We start from the raw sequence: 12,444 nt of genomic DNA on the forward strand, positions 1-12,444 counted from the left end.
ATGTCATCCTATTGTATGACTACTTCACCGTTTCTGTCTAGACTTAGAGATTGTTATTCTAAAATTTATTTCTGGGTATTTTATTGGATTGAGCTAGTGCTACCGATATCGACAAGAAATGCTACTCGGCCCTGATCTAAACCGAAGGAGCCTTGGGTATTTCAGGCTTTTCATGCGGCCTCTCATCGGTTAGTGATAATGGCCACTCCCAGATTGATTCGGGCATCGGCATTTATCCCCAAACATTAATCAAGTCGCGGCGAGCCACTGATCATCCGTCTAGGATTTGGAGCATTGTGTCTTTAGGTTGCCTATGGATTTCGAGTTATATCTGCAGAGCGCCTGTTATTTCTGCTTACGTATGCGAATCCAGAACCCAGATTGGGAGACCAGTGATATGAACTAAGATATGGGAAAGCTTCGATGAAAGTGGTTAGCGCGTTTTCAACAGCGAGATGATATGCGTCACTTGAGTCAGATTGGCCTTGTTCCGATTATGTATACATCAAGCAAGCCTGCAGCCGGGATTCTCAAGCGCCTCAGTTTGAAGATCACCGATCCTAAGTGCGTGTGCCATATGGATCAGGCTCGTAAAGATTTCATGGCTTGCTTTCGGTTCATCGGCCATGATTTTACAAAATGGTCTCACGACTTGTCATACGTACCCCTTCCAGAAAGGACATGATGGGATTCTTTAATAAGTCAAGCTATGCTGCTTAAAAGTATAAATTTTGACAGAAATCAAACTTCCACCATTTCCTTGGTAGCCTTCTTAGATCCTCCAAACGTATCTGCGTATCGACCCTCCATCCATTCGGATACTGTGAGAGGAGCGTGTTTCGCCACTCCACCTTCCTCGATGCAATTCGCAAGACACTTTACCAAGAAATCTGGGTTACCATCGAAGAAAAACGGGACACTATATCTCTCAGCACCTGTCTTGTTTATAACGCGGTGCAGGTTAGACACATAGCGGTCATTGGTCCAACACATCATCAGATTGCCAGTATTGACGACAACAGCATCCGAGATCGGTTCGACATCGACCCACTCCTCTGTTCTGCGGTCTCGGACCTGTAGACCCCCTGTAGAGTCCTGAAGTAAGATTGTGACAGCACCGAAGTCGGTGTGGGCGCCAATCCCTAAGCAAGCTGTTAGCAGGTGAACCACAGTATGCTCATAGTATTTTCCTAGCATTGAACACGGCCATACCTCGTTCTAACTCCGAAGCATCGGGGTCCTGTGGGGGATAATGAAGCAGACGAAGCACGGCAACTGGATGGTCGCAAAAATCATCCAAAAACTCATGCCCTCCTCCAAGAGTGTCAAACAGAACACTCAACACGTTTTTGGCGACTTTCGATGCCACAGAATGGTAGTCATCAACAGTTTGTTTCCATACAGATGGCTCCTTCACCTCAGAGGGATACTTATTCGGCCCTTGCGCCCATTTTCTCGCCTTAACATAGGGATCATCAAGCGGAAGGTCTTGTGCCAGGAAGTGGCCTTCTTTTAGGTCTCCCTTGGTGAGCTTTTCAAAGTTCTGAGACCGTAACCGTTCATAGCCGCGATTAAATTCACCAACATCTTTTTTTTGGTGACTCAGAATGGTCATCCTTTCTTTAATGTCACAGGATAGAATGCTTACCTTTGTTGTACCTGTCTTTGATTTCATTTGGGAGCCTGAAGAAATCCTCAGACTGACGAAGAATTTCCCTTTGAAGGTCCTCGGGGATGCCGTGATTACGCAATTGGAAGAATCCGTAGTCTAGACAAGCATTTCGGATCTCCTCCTCAAGCTTTGATCTTGCTGCCTTGTCCTCCCCGTAAAAGGCTGGTGTTATGGTTAGTAGGTTGTTGATGTCGCCCGTTATTGAGGAAGCTTACGGGTAAAATCGATGACTGGAGGAGCTCGGCCCATCACTGCTGTATGGTATGTTATTCCTGACTAAGACCTGGATATATTCGATGCTTTCCTTTGAATTTTAGATCAATGTTTTAAGTATGTATGGGAGACGACTGGATATCGTAGAAAGGTTCGGCCGGGCTTATCTTGCTTGCGGAGTTATCTTGCTCGACCGGGCTTATCGTGCTCGGCCGTAGATGTCATACTGATAGGCATGAGCTTTGACCTTGCGGATTTTATTGCTAAGTGTCATCTTGCCGAGGTCAACTGCCAATGTCACCTGACTAGGTCAATATGGATAAGTCAACCATGTTCGGCAATACAATGTCGTTGTCAGGTATGTTGTCATTGGGTCATGTAACACCAGCATTCTTACCAACTTGAAAAATACGTCTATCTCATCTACCTTGCCTGAATTATTAGTACTTTCCAAGGTTTCCAGCTTTCACTTCCTTTTATCCTCTGGTCGTCTATGCCAATGCGCAAAAGAGGCCCTATATACCAGTGTCAGTAAGATCTAACCTCCCACAAGACTTGTAATAGAATCTGGATTTTATTTATGCATTCGCCTGCGCGATGAGATAAAGTTGGTCTTAAGTGACCTCAGGAGACAAGTTTGAATGAGGATGGGATATTCTTAGTTATTGACAGCAACAAATATGCCGTTGATAGCTTGAATCCATTGCTAATAGTGAATAGGCTATTCTGTGCTATCTCAAGTGAAATTCACGGGGTTTTGTCAAAATCTGAATCGCGGTGTAGTGTTTTGGATTGGAAAACCAAGGGATACACAACGCCTGGCTTGGTCCAATTCCACTTAAGGAAACATTTTTTGGCGCTGAGAAAGACGCTCATAGTTGAAGACAGGGTAAGAAAAGGCGCTCGTTTCATGGTAATCGCTCCTTCATCACCTTCACGTTGTTAGGTAGTCTGAGGAGTAGCATGACTGAGTAGGCACCTGGGTAGGTACTCAATAAAATCGAAGTACAATTACTGCATGAGTCTACATATCTTTAATTTAGCACTAAACCAACTTTAGTGGTCAAGGTTCAATTATATCGCTCTATTTTCTATCATTAACAGCCCATCTCCTGCATAAAATATTGAGCTGCTCGAACATTGGAAAACGTATCACAGGGAATCATCAGATATAACGGTTAAGAGTGAGCCATCATTGAGCAGTCATCATCGTGACTATAGGTCAATGTATAAGTCCCTATATCGCCCTAGACCTACGAAGACAGATATCAGGAACGGTCGGCAAGGAAGAATGAAAGAAGTGGATTCACGAGACATGGAGCCTAATCAGAGCAGGACGGACAAGAACCAGCCCTTGTAAGGGCCTTGTAAGGGGAAGAAGGGTACCAAAAGTAGAGCCTGCTGACTACATAGAGCTTCACGCGAGTGGCTCATCTAGCTTGCTGTCACGGGTCATTCTTCGGGTAAATCGTCTCCGCTTTATCTTGTTTGTACTTTCACAACTATGTTACCCGATCATCGAGCTATTTATATCTAGTCATTCAAACCTTGCATTCTCATGCCCTATTATATATAATTAGGCTTATCTGTATCAAGGTTGCGATTGTGGGCGAATTGCAGGGTGATCTCTCACCCTTGTAAAGCTTGCGGCGTAAATTGGTAAGGTTTTCATACGAAATGCAGCGGGACTATACTTAGATATGGTTCAGGTATGAGATGCGGGTATTCCAGAACCTTGGAAACACAACAGAGAGCGGTTTGCACAAGATCTAACATGAAGCTTTGGCCGCGCCGAGGTTCCCACTAATTCAGCCATTCGGTCCTTCTTCTAAGATTCTACTAATTTTGCTAGAGCCATTTGTTATGTGATTAACCTCCAAAATTCAGATGGCATTTGAAAAGACCCGAGTCATTATGGGACTAAATTTTTGAATGAGATGAATCGTGGGGAAATGGGGGTTTTTTTACATGGCTGCCGTTCACGCTTGTTAGGAAGGTGGCATAGAATACCTAGAAGTGGGTTGGTGGCTGACTTCAGAAACATGCTGAAACTCCAATGAGCTTCCCATGTAGATAGTACGAAATTTTCGCAGAGCAGTATCAAGGCTGGAATTTTCATGAGACAATCGAGGCTTAGTGGAAGAGATAGAAGCATTGAGCATCTCACATTCTAGAGATACAGGAGCAAAACCCGGAAGAACGGGACAGGGAGCACCACAAACTTGGATTGTAAAAGAATTATAGGGAGGGCCCGCTAGAGGGCGGCTTTTTGTTGCCAAGGATGGGAAAAAGGCCGCGTCATTCGGCTGTCGAAGCATCCAGGACTAGCGCTAATCACTGTCCCGTCTACGGGATCGTAGGTTCCTTGCAAAATTGGGTTCTATCAATATTCCGGAGCGTCCCGTGCGTATATTGAAGTCAATCGATCAATTTAGCGCTAATCTTCGATCGGCGATGGGTCGGGAAAAGTACGTTGACTAGACTATTGGACAAGCTCAGTCACGACTCGCGACTCAACAATCAAGCCTCAAACCTCAAAGGCAGATCTTCAGCCAACCTTGTATCCATTCAATCTTAACCATTCAACCTCTTTCTGAAATGCCTAGCCCGTAGGAGATAACAATTGCTTCCGCTAGCGCAATATTTCAGCTAGCGGTTTTCTCTGCTTGGCAGTGTTTGCTTCGTCCACGCAGTAAAAGCTTGGCATCGGGCCGGCCGTTGTTTCAGCTTGTATGTCCGACTCGGCACGAAGGCTAATATGGATAAACTGTCGGGTGTGATATCTTCGAATGGAGAAGCATTTTATTTTGATGGGTAATGTTGGAAAATTAAGCATCTGAGGTCTAAGCCAGCAACATAAGCTCCGTATTACACATTCACGACCTTATTTGGTCGAACTCTCTAAAAGAGCTCCCCTTCACCTGCCTGAGCTTTATCTAACAATTGTCACTGACTTTTGCATGGGCCAACGATTTGAGCAACGCTTAATTACCATTGGAGACTAATGTCAGCATTTTCTGGAAGGACTTGACTGCCTTCGTCCTGATGCCAAGACTCGTGAAAAATGCATAGCGGGGCGCAGGCTAAAATATAATCCGCGTTAGGGAATGATACTGACTGCCAAATTTTCCAAACGGGTTTCTCCGTACAGATGTTTAGGGAGCTTGCTAGAAGAACACCACAATTTCAGAAGGACACCACCGCTAGCCATATTAGGGATAGCGTAGTAAATGCAATTTAGAGAGTAATGTTGTTGAGTACATACACAAGTACCTACTTGCTCACGTCATTCTATACACTATGCTGGAATGTGAAGGTGATCAAAGATTGATACCCACTAGGCTTACTTCTATCATGACTCTAATGAAACGTTACTTCGTATATTGAGGTGAATTAAGCGAAGGTGATGCGATGTTCGAGACGTTCGAGATAGCATTTTTTCTGAAATACAATTACCGCGCCATATCAGATATAGAAATGATGTGGTGTTCAACTAGTGAGCTCCATGTTTATTCATTAGGCGATCGAAGATAATAATTAAACACGGAACACTGCTGGATCACGACGACCCACTAGCTAAGAAATCTAGCACTCAAAAATCTAGGGCTAGTCGCTGGCACGCCAAGCCACAACGCCACGAGGCCCATGTCAAATTTATAAACATGATCCATGAATATCCTGCCGCGTCAGCCCTATCTGACTTCAGATGTTTAAGGAAGTCTTGGAATATTAAAGAATTCACATGAACCTGCGATTAACCATGCGCGGCTTCGTAAGGGTTCCGGTTAATGTAAAAAACAAAAAAAAAAAAAAAAATTCGAAAATAACAATATGCTTTACAACAGCTTCTCCGTAGTCTCTCTCGGGAGCCCGAAATGAAAAAGTCGTTTCTGAGGTAGAAAAAACGATGTGATGTCTGTAGGTAAAATTCAGGATCTAACATTCACACGGGGAAAATGGATACTAGATAGTGCGTTTCACCACTTGGCATGGCCAGCGAGCTCCGTGGTGGCAACCTTGGAAGGCGAAATTGGGCGGGTACTAGAATCAAGTATAAAGGCACTTGTTTTTCTCATTGGAGGTTGGTGATTCATCCCTTTGACGTTCATTTCTCTGGTTTCCTGGTTTGAAACCTCTCCTTAGGAGTCATATCCAACACTCTCTTCTATCATCATTCTTTCATTTTTAAACATGCACTTCGCTCTTTTCGGGGTTGCACTCGGCCTGGTTGCTAGTGCGGCTGCTTCGCTTCCTCACTCTCATTTTAATCATGTACGCGCCGCCAACGGCCATGCGAGTACTCAGGAGACTATCCCGGGTTACTTCTCTGGCAGTTGCACAAAGGAGAAGATGACTATCCGGAAGGAGTGGCGCCATCTGTCTAAGGTGCAACAGACTGATTTCCTGGACGCCGTTCAGTGTCTGATGGACAAACCCGCCAAGTCTGGTTTGACTGCCACCACCAGCCGCTTCAGCGATCTTCAGGCTCTTCACCGTGGAATGACCAACACGGCGTATGCCGACATCATTCACCATGTGGTGGGTAATATTCATTCGTGCTTTGTCACAAAACTAACCCAACTCAATTAGGGTCAATTCCTTCCATGGCACCGCTATTACATGCACATCTATGAGACTCTTCTCCGTGACGAGTGCGGCTACACTGGTTCCATTCCGTGAGTTCTCCCCGGTCTGAGTGACACTTAGTCTAATGTTTGAACCTTTTTAGCTGGTGGGATGAAGCAAAGGACGCAGACAGTGGAAACATGTTTGGTTCTTCCATGTGGGGATCTGATGCCTTTGGAGGCAATGGAACTGGATCTGGAAGCTGCGTCCAGGATGGCCGTTTTGCCAACTATACTCTGCACATTGGACCTGGAGATGAGGATACCGATTACTGCCTCCGACGCGCATTCAACAACGAAGCGGCAATCGCCAATGCTAATAGCACGGTCCTCAAAATGTGCAACTCATACAACACCTACTCCCCCTGGTGGAATTGCATTTCCAACATTCCCCACAAGGGTGTCCACACCTACATTGGTGGCGTCGTAAGTAAATCTCTTTCTCATGACTGCCATTCTCTTTTTGCGGCTACAATTCACGTTTTGTGGCTCCATTTCTCTAGTTTGTGGCTCCATTTCTCCGTTTTGTGGCTCCAATCCTCCTTTTTGCGATTGCCATGACTGAGCTAACCCTCAATTCCCATTAGATGGCAGATATCAAGTCGAGCCCGGGGGATATAGTGTTCTATTTACACCATATGTATATCGACCGTGTTTGGTGGCTGTGGCAGAAGCAAGATCCGGCCAACCGTCTTTACGATATTAGCGGTCCTACGGTCAATGAGACTGCCAATGTCGAGCCTGCGGGTGGCTGGCAGAATGCCACATTACACTATGAGCTTTCGTCTTTTGATATCATGCCAAACACGACTATTGGCAAGGTGATGAACCCCCAGGGTGGCTACCTCTGCTATGGCTATGATTCTGAGTGATGTATTATTTAGCCATATTTATTAGAGCCTAGAGATCTGGTGACCCTAGTTCTATAGATAGAGTAATGCTTCTTCCTCTTATTCTCTTATTCTTCTCTCTATACTACTATAATGTATACATCGTTATGTCCGGTCGTCCTTTCTTATAGTAGCAATCTACAATAGCTTCCGCTTCCTCTCTGCTTCTCTTCTCCTCTGACCCTTGACCAGTGTATAACGCTGACAATATCCTACCACAAGACTCGTCGCCCATAGATCCCCGCTGTATTTTATAGCGTCCAATGTAATCGCAGCACCACCTAGAATTATATAAAATAAAAAGCGGGAGCTATGCTTATGGGATACGGAATTCGATAAAGCATGTACCATCGCCAGGGTACAGGGAATTAAAATGTTTGGGTGGTATATGATCATTTGTACTGCTCTGCGGGTTGAATTAAGCGCCTAGAAAGTCGACAGTGGTATATAACAGCCACGATGCAAGAGTTAAAGGTTATGATGATGATGATGATGATGATGATGATGATGATGATGATGATGATGATGATGATGATGATGATGATGATGATGATTATAAAGATGATATTCTATTAACCTGAAGAGGGGAACGCTCGAAAGGACTACACTCGAGGATGTGCGGGTCGATCCAGCTACATAACATTACCATACAAGCACCCGCAGCGTATACGAGATATCCATGGCCTACACCTACATATGTAGTTCAGCATTGACTATACTTTAGGCATTTAATGATACTAAGATCCATTATTAGCCTCGGTGGCACCTGGATGGTCTCTGGTGTTACAAGCGGTTTTCTCCTGTGGCTTTCTCCTAAATATGATAAAAATAAACCCTCGAGAGTGCGACACTAACATTATAGAGCGCCTCCTGGGCCAAATCAGTCTGGTGTTTTCAATGATGTTACCAGTGTTGAATGTATGCATAGTGACAGAAAGCGCTCGGGCTGATGACCAGGGCATTCCCATGTTGCAAATTTGAAAGAATGAGGAGCAAACTACTTGCATGTATTTTAACATTGCTGAGAAGCCATATCCAAACATGATATCCAGCATGGCATTCAGTAGCTCGAATTACTCTATATATCAAAATCCCATATGCAACTATTAGTACACAAAGGCAGGTCCGACCATCCCACTTGACCGAAAGATTCAGAGTTTGGGAGGTCAAACGTACTAACACTGATCCTATATGGGAATATGTCTTAAGTAAAAAGGCAGGGAATGAATGGACAGCAGGACATGTGCTGATGATGACCAATACAAAGGTATTCGGGGCCAAATGTAATTGACCTACCTAGTGTAATGCAGGAGGGGCCGCATAAAGACGCTATTTGATGAAGGTATGGTGCTTGACGGCCCACGTTGTAGAGTTCCTACGCAATTTTGTTATACCTAGCAGCAGGCATCTTTCAACCTTCGATGGTTATGTCTTTACTGAACTATTCACCTGCTCCTGATGTGACAAAACTGGAAACCCCACTTTTTGAATCCCATATATATTTAGATTTCAATCAACAACAATATCTATATTGAGAAGAATGTCATGCAACCATATTATAGCCTCTTGATCTGAAAAACCAGGCCTTTGTCACGATTCATCTTCGTGTGAGAGGCGACGCTATCAGCTCCGTTCGAGTCTCAAAAGGGATTCGAGCCGTGTGCATGGTTAGAGATATAAGTCTTTTGTTATCGGTGAAGCCCAGGTCAAGAAGATCGCTGTCACCCTTGGCTGCCTTGTTTGAACCTGGCTCGAATTGATATATCTTCCTGGCACTGCTTTGCTTTGTGCCCTTAAGACCACGTCGGAAGAAACGTAGCAAAGGCGCATACGTTGGAAGGCAAGCGCAAAGGATAGCAACACCAAACTGGACGTGTGAAATATTCTGCATTGCCGACAGACTTCTGACGTATGCAGATCCTGGATTTCAAATATAGTACAACTGACTATACTGGTAACACAGGCCTTGTAGAAATATTGTTAGAATAATGCTTCCAAGCATGCAGGCGCCTATGGCTTACATTCCACCCAGAAAAAGAACACCACTGACAAACCGTTTCTTTACTTTCGGTAGATGCAGATGACTGATGATAAAAGGTGGCATCGCTAGTATCACAAAATTCACGAAAAATTAATACGTTCGAAGGCGGAAACAAGTTTTGTAGTGGCCAAATAATGGTCGGGAGATTCTAGTGAATTTCACATTGAATGAATGGGATGGCAATGGAATTGATAAGCAACATCAATAAAGCCCAAAAGAACCCCCACAACAACTATCATAGCTAGGTTGAAGCGCCTGAATGGGATAGAGATACTGTACCAAAAATGGCGTGGTAGAGGCTCAGGATGGAGAGTTCTGCTGTGGAGATTGCCGCTGTAAAGAATACTTCGTAAATATAACGGATCTAAGTCAAGGTGCTCTGTTAGTTACTACCTAGTTATAACTGCTTTACCTTCATCATGCTTTTCCCTCATGTAGCACCTCCGGTCTCTAGAATTGCCAGGATTTACGCTGGGCTGCAGATACCAGGTTCTGCGACGGTGGTAGTATCTGTAGATCTCGGGAGTTTAGTCATCAATACAATTCAACATTTAAGCTTGAAGAGATTGTAAAATTGGAGCAAAATCTACTGCTAATGAGGAGTGCCTAATCAACATAATTGAAAGTGGCAAAGCAAGCCTGATGAATTCACCCGATAATGTAAGACTTTTTTCTAGAATTAGATTGAAAGAGAAGCCGCAGTGCCACATCAGCCACTGATGAGACTAGCATTGATATGCTGGCACCAAGGTTGAGAGCACCACTAGCGCTAAGTTGCTTCATGATCATTTGTATTTCAAAATCCTTAAATCGTGTCCTGGCAGAGGATGCCGATCAACAAATGTCCCAGTTTAAGAGGAATGATAGGTAGGCAGGGATGAGGAGGTTTCGACTATAGCGAAAATGGAGAGGACAAAAACAAAAGGTGTTGTAACTGGGTGGTAATCGGTGTACATTAGGCGGTTTATACGCAGTGTTAGGCAGGTTTGCTAAAACGGCCCCCAAATGCGACATGATGTATCTGCAGAATATTCCAAGTCAGTAATGATTCCGTCCCCCGCCCCGCCAGGTTCTTTTGAGCCGTACTCTACCGAGAAGTGCAATAGAGCCGATCAATTGGCAACTCAGCTACGGAGCCAAACCCCAACACTGGTGTTACAGAGCACATGAACTAATTTCTGCCGTAGCTCGCTGGTTTTTGGACCCCAACCATAATCTAGGGTTTGACGGGAAGGCGTGCTTGCAGTATGCATCTTTTGAATTGCATATCCTCCAAACATGTAGACATTCCCAGGTGATAGTGAGGGCGTATGTTTGGATACAGTCATTCAGTCCACCCCCAATTCATCCCATACCTAGGCAGAGAGGGTTGGCCAACTTGACAGTCACAAGGGTCGCCCTAAACTTCCAAATTGACCAATTTGAGCGGCAGCACATTACGTGCTTTCCTCCCCTTCCGCGGTGGGGAATGGGTGGGGCACTACTGCATGGGGCTGAAATGAACTGCGACCATGAGCCTATCAGAACCGTATCGATCCTTAACCCCCACAAGCGGATCCCTGCAGGTCTGCCGTGTCTACTGTTTTCTTCTTGAGGTACGCGGTCCTCCCCCAGTGGGACGCCACGTAACCAAATGGACATTTTCCGACCCCAGGATAGACGATCTGCAGGCAGGTGGCAATACTCACGACAAGAATTCGACACACCAGGCCAAGAAATACCGCACCTATCAATGTAATATACCTAGCGAAGACAGGGTCACTTCGGACTACTGTAACATGTGGAATTACTGCTCTGTAAGATACAGGATTGGATGTGGGACATTGTTATGTCACATACGAGTTGTTGCATTATCTGTAATGTAAATGGTGATCTGATGTGACTGACTCCAAAAACCTTGTTCCATCCATCAACAGTTTCACCTCTCACCCCACATTACTTCAATTAAATTCTTACCTTATCACCCATCGCTTCGAAAGGTCGTGTTCATCAACATTCCACGTTTAGAACAGCTGCTACAATGGCTGAAGTGCAAGGCTTTTGTGATCCGCCTTCGACTCTGTGCGTGATGTTATACGACAAAGACTTGCCGAAGGCAATGAAGTGGGCGTTTCTCTTTGTGTCAACATTAATGGAAAAAGATGTTCTGGACCTTAGGGGTGGTTATGCAGATGCAAGCCAGACCGAATTAAAACCATGGGGCAAAGACACGATTACTGGAGTATGGTCAACCACCAAGATTGTTACCAGCCTGGCGGCTCTTATTCTCGTTGATCGTGGCTTATTGGATATAGATGAGAATGTGGCGACCTATTGGCCTGAATTTGCGGCGAATGGTAAATAGAACATTAAAGTCTCACAGATTCTTAGCCATTCTTCTGGTGTTATGACCCTGGAGAGGAAGCTTACTCCCAAAGGGATGGAAGAAAGGGAGGCATCGGTCCTGAAACTGGCTGAGGAACTGCAAAGCCTGGATAGAACCGCCGCAAGGCTTGCAGACCAACCTCCTAGGTATATTCTGGGGGTTCCAGAGCGCACACATGGCTTCCATTTATGGACATCTGGTAGGCGAGCCTGTGTGACGTATTACTCGAAAATCGTTGAGTCAGTTCATTACCGAAGAGATCAAAACAACTCTAGGGGCTGACTTCCAGCTTGGTCTGCCTGAGGCAGGAATGGGCCCGAACTGCTGATATTATTCCGTTCCCATTGAATAAAATGGTTCCTCTTACTGCTGTTGATCCCACTAGCATTTTGGGTCGGGTACTTCAAGGGTCTTTGGTGTACCCTATCATTCCAAATAAACCTGTATTCAGAAAGTCTGAGAATGGCGCTATGGGTGGATTCTCAAATGCACGTGCCTTAGCACGTATTGGATCGTTGGTCTCACTGGATGGTACTGTCGACGGAAAACAGTACCTTCCTCTCAACCCTCGACGAATCAATGACAGAGCGAATGAGAGGTTTTGAAATAGTAGATTTTCTACCGTGAAGGTCAACTAA

At 44.9% G+C, this 12,444-nt stretch overlaps 3 protein-coding genes across 3 annotated transcripts; 2 read left to right on the forward strand and 1 right to left on the reverse strand.

Moving 5' to 3' along the window:
* Positions 1-741: 741 nt before the first annotated feature.
* Positions 742-1,921, reverse strand: N7503_006570 (isopenicillin N synthase family dioxygenase; the record flags this gene model as incomplete). The annotated part of the gene is made up of 4 exons (XM_057066117.1): positions 742-1,142; positions 1,213-1,587; positions 1,649-1,834; positions 1,888-1,921. The coding sequence occupies 4 exons, from the start codon at positions 1,919-1,921 to the stop codon at positions 742-744; spliced, it is 996 nt and encodes a 331-aa protein (XP_056919798.1).
* A 4,155-nt stretch (positions 1,922-6,076) lies between these two features.
* On the forward strand, positions 6,077-7,739 carry N7503_006571 (tyrosinase family protein; the record flags this gene model as incomplete). Its single annotated transcript, XM_057066118.1, has 5 exons — positions 6,077-6,424; positions 6,476-6,561; positions 6,615-6,936; positions 7,098-7,347; positions 7,705-7,739. The coding sequence occupies 5 exons, from the start codon at positions 6,077-6,079 to the stop codon at positions 7,737-7,739; spliced, it is 1,041 nt and encodes a 346-aa protein (XP_056919799.1).
* Positions 7,740-11,461: 3,722 nt separating this feature from the next.
* On the forward strand, positions 11,462-12,411 carry N7503_006572 (serine hydrolase domain-containing protein; the record flags this gene model as incomplete). Its single annotated transcript, XM_057066119.1, is given in 3 exon segments — positions 11,462-11,777; positions 11,796-12,049; positions 12,082-12,411. The coding sequence occupies 3 exon segments, from the start codon at positions 11,462-11,464 to the stop codon at positions 12,409-12,411; spliced, it is 900 nt and encodes a 299-aa protein (XP_056919800.1).
* Positions 12,412-12,444: the final 33 nt, after the last annotated feature.

Source organism: Penicillium pulvis (assembly GCF_028828015.1).
Source record: "Penicillium pulvis strain IBT 33274 chromosome Unknown contig_5_segment0_segment0, whole genome shotgun sequence".
NCBI lineage: Eukaryota > Fungi > Ascomycota > Eurotiomycetes > Eurotiales > Aspergillaceae > Penicillium > Penicillium pulvis.